Below are 25,663 nucleotides of genomic sequence, written 5' to 3'. Positions count from 1 at the left end.
ACTGAAACATCCTATTCCTTTCAAAATACCATTCGCTGCTCCCACAAAATAAATAAAAAAGAATAAATCTGCAGACTTGACACCCCTTCTCCCCCCATATCTGCTCTTTGCTATTGAAGCAGGAATCTTTTATTTTTTAATAAATTTTTTTCTATTAGAAGCCTTACGATTTTTACTTTCTACTTCCTTGTCCTGTTTGAATGGGAATTTATGAAGAAGAATGAACATATGGAAGTTAACAACCCAGAAAAAAATCCACAAGTCCAAGAGTAGCATGCCACTGCATGTGGCATCTCAGGGACAACAGCCAGAGAGCGCAGATCTTCCGTGCTAGACCATCCCTAGATCTAAGCATATTCTCCAGGATCTGTTAATTAGACTTCAGGGATTTCTAGGCAAATAGTTACACTAAGTATAAAGTATAAAATACCTTCAAAAATATATACAGTTAATTCAAACTCAGGAAACTGATCTAAAAATACAGGTAAGCCTAATCAAACAATTTTGACTTCTCAAGAGCTTCTTGTGTAGTATGCAAAAAGATATGAAGGAAGCGAGAATTTTTCTTGACACTGAGCTCAACATTAAAACCAATTTACGTCTATTGAGACAGAGATTCATGCTCAACTTCCCTTCTGCTCCCCCTAACATATATAGAATTTATGAAGGACTATGACACTGGAATTACCGTGAAGGAATCTGGTAAGTCATCATAACTGTGTCATCTGTGTTTGCCATCAAGAGCCATATAGGATCCTGAAGGACATATTTAATGAAGTGCTCACTTTCTTCCATTTCTGTCTTCATTTTGGTTTTATGATGATTTTCTGAGGAATCAATGCTCCCAAAGTATTTGCTGGTATGACTAGTTTCACTACTACCTGCAAACAGAGATTTAAAATTTTACTATAAATTGTCAAATACATAGGTTATTCAAATGCTTTTGAAAATAGAGAAGATTAAAGAGAACTGAAAGTAAAATACAACCACTCTTCTATTTCCTTTTTTAAACAGAGGGAACTTCCACCTCTGAGTAACTGCATTAATATTTTTAAAACTCAAATTCTCAAGTTCAGTCTCTGTTAAATTTCAGCAGAGTAATTAGCTAACTTTAATTTAAAACTCTGAAAGGAAACATGAAGGAGTATGGTCTTTTCTCTTCATTACTCCTTCATACCTGCATAATATCTTAATAGCTATTTTACATATGCTTAAAAAAAGGTTCTATCCTGTAAATCAACAGATAAATATTTGTTTACTGGAATAAGAAAGAAATCAAGAATAAACCATGCAACATGGAGTAAGGACAAAGATTTTCACTTGATGTCCTTGGTGTTCGTGACACCTCACGCTCCGATTCTGCTGGAATGCTAAGAGAGTTCTGGCTGCCAGTGTTACCTGTTCTGCTCCCTGACATGTCACAGCCATTGGATCCAGAGCCCAGAGACTCGGCAGCTGCAGATACACCACTCCCTGAAGAGGCTGAACCAGTGCCTGAACATGCATCTTCTTGAAGTAAAATGTCAAGCAGGACGCTGGACATGGAGAGTTCATCACTGTTTTGAGCATCCATTGGAGATTCAGCCTAGTGATAAGAGGGAGAAAAAAATAAAATTAAAAAAAACCCCAAACATAAACCCAAAAATCACAGTTATTTATTACTAAATGTAAATGATTTCTAATAAATCAATTTAACTTCATATTCTAATATGCTTACATAATGATTCAAAGATAGACAATGACAAAGACAGACATATGCCAAGACCAACTGAGGAAAAATAAAGTGGACTGATAGGCAGACAAGGGTTCTTTCAGTAAGACCAATCCAAGTTCTCTTGGGGAAAAAAAAAAAAGTGAGAAGAGCATTTCCTGTTCAGTTTTGACAGCACCTACTGTCCTGGACAAATCAGACTTTATCCAAGCCACTTAAGACATACACTAGCAGGTGCTCCTACTATAATCTGCCTCAAAGAGATTTGCATCAACAGTCCATCACTGTTCCATCTAACCATGCATTGAGAGCAGTAAGAAAACATTCCCAGGTGGAAGCTTCCTAGGTCAGATAATCTATTTGTATATTTTTAAGGGAAAGAGCTTTAACTATGCTGAATTTTAATGCAAGCAAAACTTCCCTGCAAGTCAGTTTGAAGATTAAATATTAGAAATTAAGGCTGACAGAACTTAGCAAAACGTAATAATGGAAAGAACCAGCTTTATCCTTAACACATTCCTGAACAAAGGAAGGAGGCAGCTGAAAAGATGCAGGTTGCAGCTCCATCCCATCAATGACTCAGCATTTACAAAGATACTCTATGGTGCCTTTAGAAAGCACAAGTATTACTCTACATATTTCCTCCACAGAAACCTTTACAGACATATTACTACATCTGAAGTGATTTGTTAAATTGATTTGTCAAATTGATTTGTCAAATTTGAAGGAGTCAGGAAATAGAGGTTACCAAATAATTCAGCCTAGTTTTAGTGCACCAAATAAAACAAAAATAATGATCTGCAAATAACGATCCCTTCTTCATCACTTTGGTTGCTTGTTTGTAAACAAAAATGTGATTTTATTTTAAATCAGCTTCTTTCAGACCATTTGTAGATTGTTTTTCCCCTCTACATGAATTCCCTAGCCCAAAATTTATTGCTAAAAATAAAGTGCCCATATTATTTTAAAAATCTATTTCAGTGGTTTTCAATGGGCTTACCCCTATTCTCAAATTTTTTTAAAAACGTGGAACAAAACTGTTTCAAAATCTATTTACAAGCTTCCTAGTGCAACTTTGGAAGAACAACAAGGTGGATTTAATTTTTAAAGGTTAAGACTATTTTAATGATTGCGTTTCATGTTTTATTCTACTGAAGTTTGAATTTACTAACTACAATTGTGACTCCAGCTCCTGGCATTGTAGTGACCGACTACTGTCTGTCATTAAAAAAAATAGGTCCTGCAAGTGAAAGGACTGAAAATGATGCAGCAGAGACAGGAAAATGGGTATCAACTCAGCAGACTTACTGGTAAGGATTCCTTTCCACTACAGTTATCAGTTGTCATAATTTTGCCTATGGCTCCTTCCTCACTTAAAGCTCTGTGTAAACCCGCAGGAGCTCCACTTTCAGCAGTTTTTGTGGTTTCTTCCAACTGTAGAAGGTTCAGAGGAGAACTGCACCTTGACTGGAACAGAGGTGGTGAAGCGTGGTCATGAGGACCCACTGACTGTGGAGTGCAGGAGCGGGACGGCTCATTTCGTGTCTCTGCGACAGGAGCCTTTTCCGGTTCTGCTGGTGGATTGTAATGGAATGGCTGTGTTGGAAAAAATGCCTGCTGTGGGAAAGGGCTAGGGGTGGCAAACGGTGGCTGTGCTGGAAATACTGTCTGTGAGGAGAAAGCGGAATGGGCAGGGAAGTTGGGCTGACTGTGGTAAAGTGTTTGAGGTAAATTATTGTTCATCTCGGGGTAGACATAGTTGGGGAGCACAAGAGCTACGACAGGGGTCATGAAGGGTGCAGAGAACTGGGAGGGTTGCATAGGGCAAGTATTTCCAGAGTCTGGCAACTGATTAAAACCAGAGAGCGAAGTTTCAGGAGCTGGTGGCACAGTCCCCGCTGCTGGAAAAACTGGAAGTGAATATGCAGGCATAACAGTGGGAAAAGACATTGCTGAGTAGCTCGCTTGTGAAGTCTCTGATGGTGACCAAGCAGTGGTATTTAAACCCTGGAGAGGGAATCGATGGGGGAATTTAGCTCCCGAAGTTGTACTGTCTGAAGACTCCTGCGGCTTAATGCGCTTTGATTTCCTGTTCTTTCCACTCTTCTTCCAAGGCTGATCCACTCCAGAAGTGGCATTTCTTTGTCCACGGCCACCTGCAAAAAACAAAGAAGTTATAATAAAGATCATTAAAAAAATAGTTATCCAAGACCTGTATAACTACTTAAATAAAAAATTAAAGGTAAAAATCTGAAAAAATTGCTTAGCAGTGTCTGACTTCTGTTCCAAGATAAGTCAAGACTGAAATGGGAACAAAATCAGATCAGCATCAAGCATTTTTGAAATGCCCGATCAATGCTTGAAATGTCATCCAGAGTTCCTAGGCCTAATAAACAAAAGTCTCACTACTACTGCTTTTCTCTGCCATTTCCATCCCACAGATTGCATTAATAACTTAAAGGCAACCAATTACCAGATTGTTTCACCACAGTGGAATGGGGAAAAACAGGAAAACAAAGGAGCTGAAAACAAAACCAAACCACAAACCTGAAAAAAAGACAGATGGAAAGATAGAGGGAAAAGAAAAGCAAGGGATTATGAGCACACATACAGTAAAGCAAACATGCTAAAGCATGGTTTTTGTCCCTTGAAAGTAAGTGCATGACAGTAATAGTACAGAGAACAGATGAAAATCAAAACATCAGTTACTATTACATTAAAAATTATATTCCCCTCTCAATCTTCTAGCAAGAATTTTTCTGTGGACTTTGAAAATATCATGCAGCTGTTACTGTTCACAGTGGCCCCATAATACAACTAAAAATGGAAATGCCCTCCCAACAGGATTCACTTCCTACATAAATGCAAGTCTTATAGCAAAAACTATTGCCATACCACGTTCACCAGGCCGTCCTTTTGGTTTATCTTGTAAGTAGTAATTGCAGTGCGACTGAAAAATATTAAATCTCTTGATTTCTTTAAACTTATTCAAGAAGCTCTGCTCCTCTTTTTGTGTATGCACTGCAAGGACTTCCTTTGTCAGTCCCAGTTTTTTAAAAGGCTCCTTTTCTTGATTTATATGTGCAGAGCTCGATGGAGGGGCAAGAGGTTGGCCATCTAAGATTTCTGCTCCACTCGGACCATCTTCTATCATTTCTACAGAAATAGAAGGAAAAATACATTGAGACAACGAAAAAAAATCTCTGGATATGCATTTTTAAGCTATTACAATTCGGTAATAATTTCACTGTAAGTTAAAGATACAAATTCCATCCCTACTTATTCCATTTCCTTAATAACATTTCAGCTGTAAGAAAATGTAAGTCACAAGCAGATATTAGTTGTTCACATCTGAAGTTTAACCTTGCCAGCAATTGCCATTTTGCAGAAAAATTATAGCAAAAATCATACCCAATTCAGGTTGTGTTTTCTTGTCTCCAACATGAACAATGGTACTACTGTAGCTGCACTGACTTGTGAGAGACACAACACTTTCAGGCTTGCCAGGTAAAGCCAAGGATGTTAAGTGAGCACCAACCACTGGGGGACCACTTGATTTACCAGGTGCCTTCAACACAGCAGGATCTATTAAAGAAATAAAGTTGCAGTTTACTGAACATAAGAGAAAATTCAAGTTACATGCTGCTAGGGGTGCAAAACAGTAAAGTCCAAACTGTGCTTGACAAGACAGAAAATGAGCATTTTACTTTCTGCACTCCACCAAGAATATTGTAGGAATAGAACAACTACTGAGCAACCAAATCCAATCCTCTATCCTCACATACAGCCAAACCAAACCTTTTCAATGAAGGACATTTTGCTCTTTCTTGGTCTTAATTGTTCTTTCATGGCACAATTTTGGAAGGCACTTTCTAGCCTCTTTCAGCCTAAGAATAAGTTCCACGCAGCACCCATAGTGTTGTACACTAATCTCTGTCATAGTTGGTTACCCTGACAGTTTTGCTCTAAGCACCCACCTAGTTAAAATTCTCTCCCCTGAAAGCTACACACAGTAATCCAGCAGAGGTCATACCAGTGCCTCATAAAACAGTATTAAACACTCCTCCTTTCAGAGAAATACTTCCATAACGCATTTCACAAATAAAATTTGCCTTTTTCCTGATTAGATTATGCTGGTGACTTCATCATTCTTAGACATCGGTGCAACAAAAAACTCGTGACCCACATCATATCCTGCCTACTAGAACTGCAGAGACTCCAAATTACAGCATTTCAATTCCTTCTACAGGACACTTTGTTCCTATGTATACTAATAGCTTCTAATTTCATTCTAAAAGCTGCATTAGAACTTCTTTTTGAAGCTGATCAAAAGAAAATATAGACAAGTTCATTCCCAAGACCAATTTTTGAGACACTCCATAGACACTTTCCCTTCGGCCTCATATAATGACATGGCTGAATGAACAAATCTCTCATTTGCCTTTAGTTCTTTAATAATCTTACAATTCTTGTAGTAACCAGTTACATTCTTTATTTTAGCTCCCTATTCAGACAAGGGACTATGTCAAATCCTAAAACTCAAAATCCTACTGTATTTTGTAGAGTACAAATAAGTCCATTGCATCTACAACCCAGATATTCCATCAACTCCTCAGTATTCCGATTGTAGGGAAGATTTTAATGAGAAAAGATCACCAGCATCAAACACTGAGAAAACAACTATGAGGTCATGCCTAAACTACACTCATTATTCTGCAAAGAGTAACACCCAACTGACTGCTAGCCAAAATCAATCAAGAAAAAGCTGTGATGTAGAGATACCTCCCAAGGGCTGTATAGCATTCTCAGCTGCTTTTTGTTCATGAACTCCAGAACTCAGTGATGCAACACTTGTTGAAGGTTCACATTTTCTTTTTGCTGTACCAGGCACATTACAACTCTCCAAGTACCTAAAATACAATGATTTAACAATATTAGATACACAAATCTTAAGTCCAGAGGTTAAGAGTAATCTACACACTAGTTGCTTACCTGATGACACTGTCCAAACAGCTGATCTGTTGATATGAATATACAGGTTGTTCTTTCCAAGCCAACTCTTCAGTAGTCACATTCTTAGGAGCAGCTGTTACTGCAGTATCCTTTCCCTCTACATCTTTCACATGACCACCAGGAGTATTTTGTTTTTCTGTGAAAACAGATACTGCTATTATGCAATTATGGCATTAAATCCCTGCAAATTCTCATAAAAGTAACAGTAAAAATTTTCATTTCTGCATATTTCTGAACAGGTCACAAATTAACCACTGTAAAGCGAGAGCTTTGCGCACTAATGGATGAACATTGTGTAAAATATTTTCCCGTCTTTATGGATTCTTGGAGATGTAAAGTTCAGTTAGGTCCAACTTATGGATCCAAAGTGAACAGATACTGTGGCTCCGGGAGAATAGATATCATTACAGTTGAAACACACTCAGTATGAGGACAACTCCAATGCCCATTTAAGGAATCCAAACCCCCCAGCTTTAAGACATATCTTAACTGTGTGTTATACCACTATCAGTTCAGATGTAGCCAAGCATAAAATTTTCCTGAACACAGTAGAGACACAGAGCAATATAATTTTATTGGATAAAAATGCTGTCTTTTGATTAGAACTAAACTAGAAAAAATCCTACTGTCATATTATACAAGTCACCAGCACAAGAGATTATAATTAACTTTCTAATGTCTTACCTGCAAAAGACTCTTTCTTATGGTCCGGTTTTGCTTTATTGTCAGTGAAAATATGCTGTCCTTTATTCTTGACCTTACGGGCATACTGACAAACCTGCTGAAAGCAGTTCATTAAAAACAGTTATTACAAAATTTTGACTTAAAAACATCATGCACAGAAGTTCCTCAGTAGACCAAATCTAACCACAGTTAATCTCAGTCTTGCAATTAGTTTGATGACAGGAGAAATCTGCATGCATTGCATACAATCTTATTGTGCAGCAGGAGAAATTTGGGAACTGGAAAGAAGAAATGTAAAGTATGGTTTTCGTACACAATTACTCTGTATTTTGTTTAATATGGTTGAATGTTTTGGATCGGAAAACATAAGGATACATTACGAAGATGACTTCAGAAAAAAAACTATCACTTGCTAAAAAAGTAAGGAAAGCCAGGTATCTATTTCCCACAAAACCAAGATCTCTTGGAACATTACTTCTCTGCACAGGTCCAAAAAGTAATAATTTATCTGTTACTCAAAAAATCCAGAGACTTCATCTGCTTATGCCACCAGTGTTTAAGAACTGAAAGCCAAGAAAGTGATCACTTTGGCAAGAGCAGGAGTCTGCAAAGTCTGATCACAGAAGTGCAAATCAGATTTGGAAGAATTAGCCTATAAGCAGTATAACTCAGTAAATAAAAATTTTGGCTTTCAGAATTGAATGTAAAGTAAAGTTTTAAGCACAAACTAAAAGATTATTATATTCCATTTATTTCATTCCGTATTATATGGTGTATTTTTGCAACATTAAAAGCTATCAGAGTCAAGTTATCACTTGATTATGCAGGTATTACTGCATTTAATCTTCTTAGTTTCATTTGGGAAAACAGTAATTACAGACTTTCCCCTCCAAAAAGAATCTGCTTTCAAATATCCAGCTGGTTTTCCCGGAAACACAGCATATAACATATAACAGACATAAGATTAAATAAACACATTATACAGGTTTAAATTCTTTATAAACATTGACTTTCATGCCTATAACTGTGTTCAGTATCCTGAGACTTCATTTACACCAGGAATGTCTATTCCTTTAGACAGAAAGGTTTTTCCTATGTCAAAAAAGATGACACTTTCTTTACACTTTCTTCCATCCTTAATTTGTAACTGTTAATCTAAAAGGTAAAAATGCCCACTTTGACTAGTTTGTTTTGTGCCACATACTTGAATAAGAAAAACTCAAACCTACTGGCTTATCCTTATGAGTGTCTTCATTATTATTTCCCGTGCTGTCACTGGAGGATGCCACACTCATTAAGTGCTCATGTGAACCATTGCTACCTAGACTTCCATAGCCACTGGATCCACTGTTGTGTACAGGCTGTTAAAAACAACAAAATATACATTTATATCTACATGCGTATCTCAGCACACCAGTAGTTCTATGTGAGATAAAAAGACTTTATTTTACATTGGGTTTTTTGTTGTTTGGTTTTTTGGGGTTGGATTTTTCTTGGTTGCTTGGTTTGTCTTTTGAGAGGACTCCATAGCTGCATGAAATCCTTAAGATACTGAAGTATGTTAAAGCTCCAGTGGGTAAGTCTTGTCCGGTAATCCTGAGTGCAAGTAGTTTCCAGGATTGTAGCCAAAAATTCCAATATAGCAGTAGACAGCTAAACAAACGGTCACACAAAGATAAATAGCCTTCCTTCAGTGGGAAATGAAAAGGGTAACAATTAAGGCACGTGCTGTACCTGCAGTAATAGCCGATATATTTGCTCAGTGATTTCCTGAACACTGGGATGAAGGATTCTATCCTCTGTGTAGTTGGGAGCAGCAAAGACATCTTCATTTAAGGGACCCCTGCATAAAACAAACATATACCAGCTCACTACAAATGCAAGTACTTCGATCACAGACAGGCCACAGCTTCAATTTAACATCTGTATAAACTGAACAGAATCTAACACTCATTCTGTTCCCTTATGTCTCTCTCAAAGATCTACATAACTCTGAGGGAAGGGAAAATAAAAATAATAATAATTAAAAAAAAAAAATCTAAAAGTCCCAACAGTTTATTGACTTACGTCCTAACTTTGTGTCTTCCAATAATAAATGAAACTTTTCTACTCCAAGGGTTGATGAAACTGGACCAGCTGGTGTCCATGGTGATATAATCTCCATTTCTAGTGCAAAACCTGATTGGTGAATAGTCAAAAGGCTGTCCTCCATACTGAAGAACTGCAATGAAGGATTCAAAAGGAAATTTTAGATTAATATTTTCACAATTCTACTTAATGATTCAGGATTTTGCAATGAATTGCAAAGGAGGAAGATGCTATTTGAAGTAACAAATGCCAGATACATCAATATATTCAGAAATGCTGGGCTACCAGAATAAGGAGACCTCCATCATTTACTGGATTATGGTCAAGAAAATCACCTTTAGAATACAACAAACTAAAGGAGGATGAATTAACAGCTTTACAATTTCAAACTTGAACAAATTAACATTGCCAGAATACTTTTATTCTCTTCTCTATGAAATAAGAAAGATTATCATTTAATGTATGACAACTTCTTTCACACCATTCCCAAGAAAACTTTCTTTACGTATGAAATATTCATTTACAGTCAACTTGTTTACAGTAGATACATATGGTTCATATAGAATATAAAATTGAGTGATTTCTCATTTTCATGAATTTGCATTAAGAATCAAGTTGTACAGTAAAAGATTCAGGATTTACTTGCAGAAAAAATCATAGACACAGTTAATTTCCCCCTCTACTTGTTGAAGTCTTCGTCATCATACTTACTAATTTTTAGAAAAAAAATTATATTTCTGCCACAATAAGGGACTACATACTTTTTTTGTGAATTGCTAGCATTAAGGGTCTGTCATTTGGGTGAAGATGCACCAAGACTGGTGTTCCTACTAAGTCCTGAGGTAGGTATCCCAGCAGAGGTACTGCTCTGGGGAAAGAAAAACAGAGAAAAACAATGAAAATCATCTTTAAAATACTTCAAGTTTTCTTTGCTGTTTTTCCTACAAAGAGAACAAGTTATTTTAAGTTTAAATATGATGAAAAAGCAGTGCCAACTTAATAATAATATTCTTTCAACAAGGGGGATTTTGCTTGTTTGTGGGGTGGTGGTCAGACCAAGTCAAGGAGTCTCTTACAGCAGTTCTGCATGTTCTTTGCTTCCTAACTTTAGAGGATAAATACTTACCCTAATTTTAAAAGAGCATTAATAAAGTTTAATCTTGTAAAACTCTCATGAAGGTAAATATTACCCCAATCCCTCGGCTGCAAGCCAAGGCTAAGGATCACAGGATTACCAGGGCTGAACTAGCAACAGGGCAGTTGAGTAGGACTCAAGACAACTTTCTCACAGGCAGGTTAAGAGTTCAACCTCAAGGAGCTGCAAGGAAACAAGCTTATTAACTAGAGAATTAAAAGCAATGTTGCCAAAATCCTGCACATTACGAATGAGCACTTCTAGTGATGTGAATGACTAATTCATGTGATGAAATAAATTTTATTAATCACTTCAAGCATTCGTATTAAGGAGAAAGAGTGAAAGTTCAAAAATGTCACCTTGCACCTTACCCTGAACGTAAAAAAAAAAAAAAGGGCATTAAGTCAATACTGCTCAGTAATGTTTAAGTTGCCAGATGCTAACAAGTCATCTTGTAAACTCAACACGCTGTACACCTTCCTCCCACAGCCCTGTTCTCTGACAAAGGTCCGAGGCAGGAAAACACTCAGGTATCTGAATAGCTTTAATGGAAAACTCAGCGACAGTGCACCACACACAAGGGGTCTGTGTCATGTAAGAACTCAAAAGCATTATGCAATATATGCCTTCAACACTGCACTTCCAGCACCCCACTGGAATGACATCAGTAACCCAAAACATCAAACATACCCTTCTGGTAAAGAGGCTGAGATATTTAGGGGAAAATGAGGATAGCAACTAATGCCTTAGTATTGAAGCAATTAGTTAAATAACGAGTCTTGGAAGCTTGCAGATGAACTAAAGCAACAAAGCTGAAACTGGCCTGAAACTCATACCAAATCACATCATTGTGACACATTGACATCTAAAAGTGCTGCCAAGTTCAAAGCACATGAGAAAAGCTGTGCCACTAGAGGACTTTAAAATACCAGACAACTCCAAATGACTTCATCAAGTAACAGTTAGAAGTTTTTGTTCGGTACTACTCCTGTTCTTTGCCACCTGCTTTATGGAAGCCTGGCAAACATCACGCTTGTTTGTGCTGTGACAAAACACCTACCCTAAAGGAGATCAGATTTTACCCAACTGTTACTTATTAACCAAATTATAAAGGAATATGCAAATTCAATCACTTCTACGCCAAAATAAATAAATAAATTTTAAAAAATCCCCTCTGTGTTTTTATACTGATATGAAGATCATGGAAAAGTGAGGGATGTAGAATGCAAGACTGAGCTGGGTTTGCTTGTTCTGATGAAAAGGAGACTAAGGGATGATCCAGGAGCTTCCCACAACTGCTGGAAAGAGGAGTTACAAAAACGGAGTTAAATTTTCTTGGTGGTTGCCAGACAGTAAAATGGGCAATGGTCCCAGACTGCAGTCTGGAAAGCTTATGCTGGACGTCAGGAAAAGTTTTTTAACGGAGCAGTGCAACACGGGAACAGTTTCCCATAGAAATTGTGTAATTTCTGCCCCTGAAGGTTTTCAGGCATTACTGAAAGGTTACAGATGATGTAACCTAGAACGGGGCAAAGGTTTCATTTCAAGCAAAAGGAACGAAGACCTCCAGCAGTCCCTTCCAAGCAGCCTTTCTGTGATCATATAATGCTCTATGTGAGAATCATGTCTCAGCATCATTATGCTTCCTCATAATGAATAACACATTCAGAGTTTAAGTTAATAAACTCATCTTATGAATGCAAACGTACATGCAGCACCAGAATGGCTGATGAAGAGAGGCAGCAAGTTTAGTTTGTGTTTTACAGAATGACATTTAAAATGTCAAAACAACATGAATAAGAAGGCTCTTTATATTGTAAGCTACATACAAAACTGCGTTAAATTAACTTACGAAGATCGCTGGGAACTACATAGAACTCCTTACACCCATTATACACATCGAGCACGAAATACATTTCAAAGACATATATATATAGGAATGATCCATTTAATTTTCGGAAAATATTCATTTTTACTTAATATGTTCTGTGCAGAGATCCACTTGCAGGGATCTGATTTGATTTGTTCGGACAAATAAACATTTTTCCAATCCATGAAAACGTACTGATTACAGAAATTAACTTTATTTTATGCAAGTCAGGTAACAGTTTCAGTGTTATATTATGAACAATTCGAGTCAACAGCAGGTGCTCAGTTGCACATTTTTAAATATTACACACAGCTTTCTCTTAAGAATCTCTTGCTTTGTGTATTACACTGAACCCTGGAGAGCTTAAGATTAATCAACTGCATATGCATATCGTGGTAAACATTTATCTGGCTGCCAATGCTCTCAGGAGCTAAATAATTAAAAGCAAAATGAAACACACAAATCAGAAGAAGAGAAATAAGTGACGTAAAGTCCTACTATCAGACCAAGATGTAATCAACCCTTACTGGAAGTGTTAAAACATGGTATTTGAGAGCAAGTGGCAACACCAGACTAAAAGGAAAGAAGCTTCCATAGTAGTCACAGGGAAGGGATTTACTGCACTTGCTCCACTCAACCCAAGAATAAGGGCAAAGTTCTCCATTCAGCTATCTTGTGCTTTCTTTTAAGTGACTACTGGAAATCAACGAGCTGGGGATCCATGGAGGAAGGGAAGCTTTGCACTGTGCCATCAGGCTATCTGAAAATATAAACCCACACTGCAAAGTTGCAGTTGGCTTGGAGCTTGTGTGGGAATGAGGGAGAGAGAAAAATCCATGAAGAGGACAGAACTACAGTAGATTAAGTAGTTCTTTTGTCAACTTAAGCTGTTTGGAGAGACTGTATAAATCATACCATGGAAAAAAAAATTTGTCAGCATTCCATTGTTTTCTATCCTACAGGAACTCTCATACTTGGCCACAATGTCTGCAAAGTTAGCCAAAACCAGCTGTATCTGAAAGTCCAAACTTATCTTCACTGATTAGCCATTATCTTCTTCTACAGTAGCTAACTCCAATAGCTACCTTCTGCAATTCTTGTTTAATAAAACCCCTATGCACTGCACTAATACTGATGTGCCTGACCTTTCTACAGGTAAACTGTCTCAAAAGTCAAATGGTACTTCTTTTTACCTTGACTCCAGCTTAGTCAAACATCCCAATAACCTCCTTTCCCCCAGTCCCTCTCTCTCTCTTCTGCTGCATTAAAAGATTTTGCCAAGAATGGCATGTCTTCAGAAACAAGATTTACACCCAAAAGATACCACAGAAGCCCAAAATTGTCCATTGTACTTGTACTCTGTCTGAAGACATCTTCCCCATCTTAACCTACAAAGAAAATTTTGGCATTCTTAGAATGCTTAAAAAGAAGAGAAGGAGAGAATCTCAGAAGTCAGATCTTACTATTACAGCTAACTTAGTTTTCCCTAAGCAGAAAAAAATACCAAAATAAGGTCCCACATATAGCACAAAAATCAGAAACTCTAAAGGAGTATCTTCTGTTCTTTTCATAGACTTCATGGTTCCATCACCTAGATATCCTTTGAAAGGGATACGGCCTCAAGTTACACAAGCAGGGGTTTAGACTGGATATTAGGAAACATTTCTTCATGGAAAGGGTTGTCAAGGCTGCCCAGTGAAGTGGTGGAGTTACCATCCCTGGAGGTATTTAAAAGATGGGCAGATATGGTGTTTAGGGACAGTGTTTTAGTGGTAGACTTGATGAACTTACCCAACTTAAGTGATTCCATGAAATCTTGATTTATACCTTAGTTCCTTAGTCTCTGTATATACTTTAAGATCACAGGTAGCATATTTGTTTCTATTCAAGAATGTAAATACTTACTCTAATCAGCTCTCAAGATTGTCAAAGCAATGTGAAATCTTCAGCCAATAGAATTCGAGCAGTTTTGTACACTTTTATTTTATAAAGATCTAATATTTCATTTAAAAAACACACTTCTAGTTGTACCTGGGCCAGTAGAAAGTGACTGCAGCACATTAGTTAGATCAAACTTGAAAAAAACCCTCCCACACATAAAATTTTATACAGGTCATAATTATCGGCAAAGGAAATTTTTCTGACCATTTGGTTCATTCATTGAATTTATGTCCAGATAGGAAGGAAAGTGGAAGAACAAGTTGTTAGCAGGCAAATAATTTTCCACTTAAATACCAGCGATAATGCGTTAGTGAAAATAGGGGGATGTACTTTTCTTAGGTTAAACACTCTTCAGCAGCTGCGTAACTTTTTAACCCCATACAGACACCTTGAATCCTGTAAAGATACTGGATAGCCTGCTTATCTGTAAATTAAAGAATATTTTTTGTAGGTTACCTTTCATCTACATCCTGGAACAAACAGGTCGGTGTGTGCGTAGTTGTAAAAATTCTTTTGTCAGGAGGAATTCTGGGTGCTGGGAGAAAAACAAAAGCAGATTAACAAGTGGTGTTTTTGCATATATAACACTTCAAGCTCCAAGTCCAAAATTCCATGCAAGAGCACACAGAGAAGCAGCTCGCTAACTCACAGCTGCTCAGCAAGGACAGAGAATAGAAACAATTATCTTTTACTGCAATAAAACTTGAACAGCTCTTACTTTTAGGAAACCAAACTAGTAATTGTCCATTCAAAGGATTACCTTCGTAACCAGAATGTACTTTTTCTGCGAGCAACACACAGCAAAGCTGGTCTTCTGCTATTTCTGGATCTTGCACTTTGATAAGGTAAGGAGTCATCCGAAACGGGTGATAGCAAATCTCATTTTCACGCTCCTTCCCCGCACTAATAATTAAACAGAGTTAATTATTTCAACAGATTAATCTTACGCTAAATAAAATTTTAATTTATCCATTGTAATTCCCTCATGTCACAAGAACTGCATATTAGCTCCTAGAATAGCACCCAAGATCTTAACTTTAATTTTTTTTTTGGTAGAAGAGAATCTAATTCCAACAGCATCCTTTGCACACCAATTGCAATAAAGAGTATGTTTTTCTCTCCCCTGCACGACTGCATTAAATGGAAATTTCGTAGAAAAGAAAAACCCAACTCATACAATAAAGTTATTTGTTGATCCAGTAATCTTGATTTGTGACATTATACCCTCATGAGAGATTAATTTAGTTAATTTTTATGAAGACCGTTCAGTTAACATAAAGGTTATCTTTTAATCAATATTTATTACAATTTAAAAAGAGTGAAGACAATACAATAATATATAGGTTGTTTACTCAACAAGAATGCAAAACACAGTAATGAAAATAACAACCATTTACAGAGTGGACAAAAAAAGTCAGCTGTGGTAACTTTATAACACCACAGCTTTATAAAAGTAAAGCTTTTGAAACCAGTATTAGTTGGACAAAAAAAAAATCTCCAATAACACCAGCAGTACTTCCACAGCCCATCCAATCCAACACTCAGGAGCAGTGGATTACCTCTAATTCGTTTAAAGTTTACTCATAGCTCAGTAATAAGTATTTATTTACTCCAGAAGTATTATGTAATAGGATCCACTATTTTTGTTTTCGGAAATGGTGCCAGAAAGGCAATAAGCATTAAGAAATCAAATTGTAGAAGAAAGAACACGGAATAAGCTGCCAGCTTCTCCTAAATAAAACCAGCTAAAGAGGAGTGGGGGCAGGAAAAAAAGGAAGAAAAGCAGAACCAAAGAACTGTGTCATCTAGTAACTGTAAAAGAGACAAGTCAAGTTATCCTCAAGTATCTTTCTAGGGGACACCTGAGAAAAATTGAAGATGAGACATTATTTTCGCAGAAAGAGAGAGACTCTGCAGCAGGTGCTGGACACAACAGTTCTATTAACATGAAGTGAAGGCTTTCCATAGCAGGAGGAGATACTGTATCAGCTTCCTTTATGGCCCAAAGGTCAATATTCACACTAATTAACTTCCAAGATGCAACTTCTCGAAATTGCTTCACAGTTTTCTCTGCAGCTTCTCGAGTTAATCAACTGGAGGATGTGCAGATGTTTTGCTTTATGATCACATTATGGAAAAGCATGAAATTCGGATACCATAGGGTTCTTATAAAAGTCAAATGCGTAATGCACAGTTTCACAGTACAACACTAAGCTTTAGGATACTGTTGTCTTACCTGATGCGACAGAAAAAAGATTTCTCTTCCATGCAATCCTGGGTGGAAGACTCTAGAAATTTTAAACATATTTTATAACAAGTTACAAATTACTCCAAGATTATTATATTTAATACATGATTTTTTCTCTAAGTGATTATGGTTGATTTTTTTAAAAACTTCATGTTCCCTGAAGTCTCCATATTTACTTGCTAAACAATGGACTTCATAAGCAACTAAATCTGACCACCACTCAGATTCTGAGGCTGGTGTGTGAATCACAGCTGCTTGCTTATCAAGTCTTTTCCTAAACATATCAGAACAGCTCTCCAGTTTGAGCTGCTTACTCTTATCGGTTTTTTACAGGACTTTATAGTGTTGACCAAAAATGTTTGATTATCTGGGACCCCAAAATCTGACCTTTTTCCTAGAAAGGCACTAGGACAGCTAGATCATCAAATCTACTCACTACCACCCCTCTGAAAAGAAAGCTTTTTTCGTGAAGGCTTCTTTTCACATTTCAAGCCTATTTCCCTCCTTTTCCAGAGTAGCCACTGACTGATTTTCAAGGAAAGCTCTGGCATTTCTAAGGCCTCTAGTGCACAATACGTTTGGATATTATATTCTACGGCAGCTGATACATGAGACAGCGTGCACAGTTCCACTTACTGCATTTTTTAATAAAACTGCGCAAAAGGTTAAAAAAACCCCAAACCAAACAAAACCCCAAAACCTGTATAACTGAGTATCTATAATCAGGACTACATGGTCAGCATTTACCACTGACCCTGTTTTGAGCCAGAATTTGGACAAGACACCTCATGAGGTCCCTTTCGACCTGCTTCACGTATGCGTTGCTTAGTACACGTTTATTTCAGATTAAATATGGTTTGCACCCTGGCTTAACTTGACAGACTTAGTATGCAATGGATTGGACTTCCAAATATTTAGAATAGAACTGAATTTCAAGTGCTTGGTTAAAGTAGTTGGCAGATATTTCTCAATTACTAACTGCTGTAGATACATTAGTAAAACAATCCTCCCACAAACAAATATCAAGTGCTCTGAGACATCTCAACATCAGCTCATCTAACATCATTTTTCCAAGAGTAAAAGAATTGGTGAATGCACAGTGATCATAGCTGAAACACCTTTTTCTACACTGTAATCAAGGTGTCCAGTATTCAAATCACAACCATTTAAAAAGAAGGAGGCAGAGCATTGTCCCCTCTCATAGCTGAAGATGAGAAAGTGTGAAGAAAACAATCATTTGATTGCTAGTAAGAGTGGAAAGTAAACCCACTGTTCAGCACGAATTCTTACTTTGTTTTCATGAAAGGGGCATAAGAACCAATAAACAATGACATTTGGAAGACTTTCAACCAACAGACAAACCTTGCTGATTTATAAAAGAGTGTTATACACTTAGCATTGCTCAGAGATGTTCTAATAATGCATCCCCAAAAAGTGATGGAGAAGGATGGGAGGATATTAAAAATCAGTTAAAGTATTTACATTTCCATGACTGAAAGTAGGTTGGAGAAGTATCTGCTCTTGAGTCCACTCACCAGCTCTGTTGCAAATATTCCATGATGGTAATCTGTATGGGGTGGTAGAAGTATAGAACACACTGACATCCTGAGGTGCCAAGAACTCCACAAATTTGGCATTTCTAAAATAACCCCTCTTACAGCGGAGAATAGAAGCAGCTTGATCAGAGATGTACAAAATTTTTCCAGTAATCAAAGAAACAGCTACAGCAAACATATCCTAAAACCAAAAATCTCAAGTTATTTAGACAGTTTGAAACATTCCTCAATACAGTATTTTTTGTATATATATATATACACATACACACATACATTTAAGACATAAAAACATTAATAAATTCAAAATAAAAATTAAGGAAATTGTTGAACCACATCTGTAGTGAAATAAAGTTAATCTGCTTTTTAAGTAGACACACACAGAACGCTTTCCAACTATGCAATAATACACTACTATTTACCAGGTTACGAGACCTAAATATCATGGTCTAAAATTTTATGATGCAGAATGAATTTACAAATGAAAAATTAATGAGTTTCCAGCTATATAGCTGCACATTTTCCCTGTGCTTGTTACGGGCATGGTTTACATTTATGAAGTTCAGTTGTTTGTGGAAGACTGTTTATGTGAGCTGGTCCATCCACTGCAAAATGAAAGAAGTGCTCTAGACCACTTGGTAAAGTACGAGTGTGCAGGTGGAAAAAATGTCCCACGCACTCCATTTGTATTGTTCCATATTGTTTCTCTTCTTGACATAGAGGAGCTTCCTGCGTCATAACCTCTAGTGCTCCATCCACCAACACTGTACACAAACTCAAGAGCTGTCATCAGAACACCAGTTTCACAAACTCAGATGCTTCAGTTTAAATGAACAATGTTTATAAATTTGGCTGAATTTCTCAGTTGTGCTCTACACTTCCTATTTATTTTCCCCTGTGGGGAGCCTTTACTATTCATAGATACAACAAAACCCACCCACTCCAAGCTACAGAACATCCCCCATCATGCCCTTGTTGTACAGATTTCAGAACTTCATACTTTCAGGCAGAGGTTTCAGTTTAAAAAGAAAAAAATGGTGGAAGGTTGTCTAATAAGTTTAGATACAATTATTTTTTGAAGACTCTGTAACTTATCTATAAAATACTAGTATTATGGAAATAAATAATTTAAAAAAAATCATTCAGACTATCATTTTATTGTTAAAACTACACTGATCATCATAGCTGAAACAGTAGCACCAGATCCCACAGCAAGCCTGTATCTGTTGCAAAGACCAGACAAACACCACAGAAAAGGACACAACACATCGTGATTCCAACACTTTGATCACTCTCCAGTCACACTAACACAAAGAACTGGTGAAACACCAAATAATCCCTAGTTATAGGAATAAGCTGAAGGAATTCACTGTGTTCCTTGACTAAAATTTGGAAAAAGTTACTCTCCAACAGGTGTTCTCAAATGAAAACTAATGATGTCTCACAGCACATTATATCACCTGGATATTGAGATGTGTCACACCACCATCTCCAGGCAACGGCTCAGAGTTTCTAAATCAACATCCCCCGGAAGGCAAAAGCCACCTTCAGCAAGTTGACCTAGCTACCAACTCTTACCATGTAAAAAGAAGGAATGCCTGAGAATTGCAGTTGAAGAAAACATTTTCAATCCGCACTGTGGACTTGGGTCATCATACTCACCGCATTTTTCATGATGTATTCTGAGGTTATAGTCTCAACCTCTTCCACTGTGTAGGATGACACATTGAGACCAGCAGGCTGGGATTCATTATTCATCAACAATTGGTAATATTCCTCATTGGCTACAGAGAACAACAAACAACTTAGATTCAGAATTATCAATAAACACTCAGCCTGGAAGCAGTAAATGGCCAAAATACTTTTTGGAATAAACACAGAATGAGCAGTCAGGAAATTGAGGTACTATTCCAATTACTGTTTTTAACTCAATAGAGCTTCCTCATCAGTAACCCAAACAAATTTATGTATCTTAATATACCTGTGTAAGAATGATCACATATTTTGGTCTATTTGACAGTTCAAACAGTACAAAATTGTAAATTGTTTTAAAATTAAATTTAAAATTATTTTCTAACTGAACAAAACATCAGTTGAATATCAAGCATCTAGAGGCCTGCTTTAAATCCCAAAGGAACAAAAGATAACAGAGCCAACAAACAGGAACACCACGAAAACATCCGTTTAGAGAGGTTTTCAGACATAATGCAATTTCCTGTGTAAAGATAAGTTTATTTAAATTCCTATTTTAAAGTTTCATTTTATCCAGATTGGCATTATCTAGGCAGTATCATACTTGATTACCTTTAACTTGTTTTATGCTTTTTAGGGCATATTTCAACGTTGTTAGGATACTAGATTTGCCTTTGACTCTCTTCTCAGAAGGAAGGTGAGCTTTCAGCTCTTGTAATGTTTTCAGCAATTCCTTTTGTGTTTTGGCTTTAGTGGACTGCTCACTACTGTAAGATCAAAAACAAAAAATAAAACATCACTTTAATGGCTGAAGCAACATAACATCCTCTTGGAAGGCCAAACGTACTCTGACACTTGTCATATACATAAATTTGTAACACTAGCCTCATTAACTTTTCCAGTACTCAGTATCAGCTTTCAGAACTTACAAAAATTCTTACATGACCTAGAATCATTTAAAATGAAAGATTTACCACCACCTGGAATGTGACTGTAAAATGCACTCTGTATGTGCAACAGTACATATACCCAAGCACCAGAGAATTTCTTTTTTTTTTTCCTTTGCCAGTCTCCCTCCTGCCTTTTTAGTAGTATTTTCCTTAGTTCTTTTCAAAATCAAATTCAGAAATGTTCATGGACTTCAAAGGAGAGAAGCAGGAGGTCCACTCAAGTCTTCACCTCCTGTTCGAGCAGGTTCTCTTAAGAGAGGTCCCTGAAAAGGGAATGGCAGTGGGAGAGCATCAAGTTAACAAAACAAATGGAGAAATCCTTTGAACAACGTATTCCAGTTAAGTATGGCATTATGTTAAATAAGGTAAGGAAACTTGACTAAATACGTAAGGTGAAGAATTAGAGGAGGCTGGAGACAGAAGCTGCATTGACATTTCTCAGGTGCACGTTCAGAAGTGCTGCCTCAGTGTAGAAGGTCAAACAACAGAGATTATCAGTGCCGATGTCAGGAAGTTATCACCTTCCTTCACAGTCCCTCTGCCTCTCCCCATTACTAAGAAGTGCTGACACAAGCAAAAAGAAAGAGAAAAGGAGGTGAGGGAAGGGAGGGGCAGGATAAAGATGAGTGGCAGACAGGTAGGAAAGAGTTAAAATGAAAAATCACCTTGTCTTTTGCATTAGAGTAGACTTCAAAAGCTAATCATTCGCAATGATCAAGAGGATTACAGAGCTGTTCTGAAACATTCCTGAAAATAAATTCTTTTCCATCAAAGGGTAGATTTTCTCTTACCACCTGATTGTCACAGCTGGTCATCTCTAAGAAGTTACCTTATGCACTACTGCAGAAACAAGAGTCTTGGCAACTGCCCTGCCCTGACTGAAGTGGTCAATAAAGTGACTTCAGCTTCCGAGTAATTTTCAAGAGGATTTCTGAACATTTTTTTGGGAATTTTTAAGAGTTTGAAAAAGGTAAATCAGTCACCTGACAAGTGTTGGTCGTATTTTACCAAAAATGCTTGGAAAGTGACAAAGCTGACTTGTACTAGAGAATACACATTGTTCTGGCTTAAATCACAATGTACTATGAGGAATGCAGCATTCATTTCTTCAGTGGTCATTTTGTACCGGGAAATAATAGCAAGGGATCAGACAAAAGAGTATAGTACTCCCCTGGGAAACATTATGTTCGTGCTGTATATTAAAATCACATCTACAATGTGGCTTGACAGTTTGGACTGATGCAATCAAACAGGGCTTTGTTAACAGAAGAGCCCTCTATGCTGGCAGTAGGGAAAAAGAGAGAGGGAAAAGATTATGAAATAACTGAGCATACAGCTGGTTTGTACTGAGTCTGATTCATAAGAGTGGTCAGACTCTTTTGCAAGAAAAGAAACCTTTCCAAATTAGCCCTCAGCAGCAGCGTATACAAAAGATGGGCCTCCTTGGAAAATAAGTTACACAACTCAGAAATGTTTTCCCAGAGATCAGTAGCATCAGGCACAGTAGGCAGCCACAGGGAAGGTGTGACTTTCAGAGGACAGAATAAGCAAGTTCTATAAAAATAGGAGCTTTCCATTTTGTTTTTTTGTTGACAGCAACCTGGAAAGGTACCTACAGATATTAAACTAGAATTGCTGGTTGGCACAGATATTGAATCCAAACCCCAGTAGTCTGAATCTAAGATTAAGCATGCAGCTTATCAGACTACTTTAGTCTTCTCTTTAAAGATCATTCTCTAGATATCTTCAGTCTCCCATTTTCAAAAGATGATCAGATTCTGCTCTGTAACCCTTTAGCACTGTTCCTGATGGATTCCTAATTATTTCTGAGCAGAGAAATATTAGTGAAATTTAAAATAAAGAGACATCAGAAAAACTGTAATAAGTAACCCCTCCATCCCCCCAAAATCTTGCAGTGAAGAAAATGGAATTAATGGGAAAAGAAGATTAAGAAATGTCTTTGTTTCACTCTGTCTTTCATACTTAGCAATATGAACACCAGATCACAATTTCCAACTGAAAACAAGCATGGAACAAGATCTCCAGGTGCCTGCAAGGCAGACACAGAAAATAAGTTCCTCAAGCACCAAATGGTGGACAAGAGTAATTTTAATTTACCACTTTTCTGTGAACTGTATTAGGTGGAAACACATCCAGGTAGGTGTGGAGAGAGGTCTTAATATCAGTATGCTACAGCCAGATGTCCTTGATCTGCTCAGGGTCTGGTCTCCTCATCAGCTGACTTAAAAAAACAACAAGTACAGTAGAACACCCTGAAGTATCTAGATCTGAGCCTTCAATGCTACTAGGGCCAGAAGCAGAGTTCATAGAGAGGGATTCCTGCAGCTATGTTGGTTTATCCTTACACACTGGAGGCTTGAATCCCAGCAAATGGAACACGGGAGAGGCAGATGATATGGGTGCTGGACATCAGAACATAACCCAACTCCATAGGTGAATCCTGATGTTAATACACTACCAGGTTCAGACTAAATTCTAAAGAGCAGAGAATTTAAAGGAAAGCTACAAAAAAAACTACTAGAGCTGAAGCAATATTCAAAGGGATGCACAAAAAATAAAAATTAGAGAATTAAGCTACCAAGTAACATGACTTGAAAGGTATCACACAACTTGCATGGAACAGCAACAGAAAGCTCTAAAGCAATCCAGTGGTTAATAAAACATGCTACTGATTATGGACAGGAAGAGAATCAAAGACAGGATTTCTTGTGTAGTCCTCCGGGTTTAGGTAAAACAAAACAAAACACCAAAATACAACACTATTCAGTTTTCAGTGTTTAGCGTACATGCAAGTTACTGAAAAATATATGCCCATTAATTTACCTGCATCCACTGCTGGACTGATTGTGTTCAGAGTTTGCAATCATCAGACTAAATGCATTTGAGCTTGAACTAGAATTAGGAAAGATTGAAAAAGATTAATATTAGTAAACCTAACAAAAAACTTTTAGTTCATTTTAGCTTTATATTTTCCTATTAATTACTGGCTACCTAGAAAAAACCAAAACAAAACAAACCCCGAACTTTAAAAGCTTCTGCATGGTACAAAAAATGGAAACTGCGGCTGTTAAACATTTATCTAAGAAACAGAATAACTTGAGTTGGAAGGAACCTATAAGGATCACCAAGTTCAACTCCCTGGTCCTTGCAGGACTACTAAGAAGGTGGTTCTTCCTATAGCTTTGCTCTGTACAGTAAGCTATTATTTAAATGTTTGAAATAGCATAGTTGCATCCTAATACATAAGAATAAACCGACAGTTTTTGATACACAATTATAGAAGTTGGTTTACTAGAAAAATATAAATAAGGCCTATTAAACACACAATGATGAGAAGAAAGATGCAAATGAAGGTGGTCATGCAGAACACCAGAGACCTTTTTTTTATGAATAAATATCTATTACACAATTTACACCATATGAGAGTACAATTTAACTAGAACACTCAGCTTCAATCTCAAGATACATTTTATACCTTAGGTATTATTCAGAAATTATATTCAAATGCAAAAAGTCACTAGTGTGAAATGTATTTTATGATTAGCTACCACCTTTTATGACAGTCTGAAGATTCCATGAGCATTGCTGAATCTTTCCCATTTTCATCAGATTCATGGCCATGAGAATCATGCCCACTTGAATAGTTTTCATTTGTGTCATTTCCACTGAAGTCGTTTCCACTGGAGTCATTTCCACTGGATCCACTGCTCATTTCAATATCTTCCTGAAGAACTCCATGAGAGTGTTCAGGCTTTGTCTGAATTTCTGAATCTTCAGCAATCATCTGGCTATGGTTATTTGCAAGTCCAGGATAATCACTCATTTTCCGTTGCTCTTTTAAAAAGAATGACAGAGAAATGCTTTCACTGATCCCAGGCTGCTGCTCAGGGTTCTGCTCCTCAGTGCTGGAGTAGAACCCCCTGAACTTGATAGAGTCCGTGGGACAGTCATTAGAAACACTGCCAAGATCAAGAGCAAATCAAGCCATATTCAGAATTTTCTCTCTGTGCAAACTTTGTTTGGAAGTACAGATGCACAAATCTGAGGAGGAAGGGAAGGAAGAAAAAAAAATTATTTTCTTGTTTGCCTTCCTGACAGACTGGAATTTGCACTGACTGTAGAAAGTAAAAGTAATATTTATAGTTAATATATTCAGCACTTGAGTGGTGAAAAGTTTAGGTTAAATTGCAAATCTCACAACGTTTTATCACAGAAAAGGTATTTATATTTTAGTAAAAACCCACACAAAAAACCCGAAGTTGAATAAACATGAAAAACTCCTTAAAAGTTTGCATTCATTTGTTTTCTACTTTCCTACCTAATACTTGATAATTTTACTGCCTGGATTTGGACAATAACTGTTACTACTTTTAGTGAAACCATTCCACTGGCTTCCAGTTTACCGTGATAAACAAAAAAATTCCATTCAGACATCAGAGCATTGCTTACTTGGTTTGGAGGTCATTTGGGCTGTTTTGGTTTTTTATGTTGGGTTTTTTAAAATACATAGTCTTGACCTGTTTCTTTTAAGATCTGTTCTGTCATTTTCACCAGTTCTTCATTTCTTTCTTTGTACAAGAGCCATGTAGGTAGGTACACAGATCATACAGTAGGAACAGGGAGACTAAGCACCTATTTATCAACAAACCCACCTATTTATCAACAACAAAAATATTAAGACATAAATAACCCTGAGATTTATCTACTGATTACCACTAACTTGGGGGGTGTGATAAAAATTGTTTAGAAAAGGTTAA

General features: G+C 37.0%; 1 protein-coding gene across 10 annotated transcripts in view; it reads right to left on the bottom strand.

Annotated features, from left to right (window-relative positions):
* The window catches only part of PER2 (period circadian regulator 2), a 46,509-nt gene that overhangs the window by 4,441 nt on the left and 16,405 nt on the right, over positions 1–25,663 (bottom strand). For 9 of the 10 annotated variants that reach the window (XM_027685993.1, XM_027685990.1, XM_027685996.1 and 6 more), the window contains 20 exons: positions 24,458–24,947; positions 23,730–23,798; positions 20,548–20,702; positions 19,906–20,027; positions 18,226–18,427; positions 16,679–16,730; positions 15,203–15,345; positions 14,899–14,977; positions 10,258–10,364; positions 9,476–9,629; positions 9,143–9,251; positions 8,638–8,769; positions 7,409–7,505; positions 6,704–6,860; positions 6,494–6,621; positions 5,123–5,296; positions 4,607–4,867; positions 3,020–3,867; positions 1,399–1,585; positions 689–881 (listed from right to left, as the gene is read on the bottom strand). In XM_027685993.1, the coding sequence (XP_027541794.1) occupies positions 689–881; positions 1,399–1,585; positions 3,020–3,867; positions 4,607–4,867; positions 5,123–5,296; positions 6,494–6,621; positions 6,704–6,860; positions 7,409–7,505; positions 8,638–8,769; positions 9,143–9,251; positions 9,476–9,629; positions 10,258–10,364; positions 14,899–14,977; positions 15,203–15,345; positions 16,679–16,730; positions 18,226–18,427; positions 19,906–20,027; positions 20,548–20,702; positions 23,730–23,798; positions 24,458–24,729 (3,641 nt within the window). In that variant the 5' untranslated portion in view covers positions 24,730–24,947. The remainder of the gene's footprint in view (positions 1–688; positions 882–1,398; positions 1,586–3,019; positions 3,868–4,606; positions 4,868–5,122; positions 5,297–6,493; positions 6,622–6,703; positions 6,861–7,408; positions 7,506–8,637; positions 8,770–9,142; positions 9,252–9,475; positions 9,630–10,257; positions 10,365–14,898; positions 14,978–15,202; positions 15,346–16,678; positions 16,731–18,225; positions 18,428–19,905; positions 20,028–20,547; positions 20,703–23,729; positions 23,799–24,457; positions 24,948–25,663) is intronic. The other variant, XM_027686000.1, reaches the window with a different exon arrangement.

Source organism: Neopelma chrysocephalum, unplaced genomic scaffold (assembly GCF_003984885.1).
Source record: "Neopelma chrysocephalum unplaced genomic scaffold, ASM398488v2 Primary Assembly neopelma1_70, whole genome shotgun sequence".
In the NCBI taxonomy this organism is placed as follows: domain Eukaryota; kingdom Metazoa; phylum Chordata; class Aves; order Passeriformes; family Pipridae; genus Neopelma; species Neopelma chrysocephalum.
The sequence above is the reverse complement of the archived record's forward strand: the minus strand, read 5'-3'. Positions and strand labels throughout refer to the sequence as shown.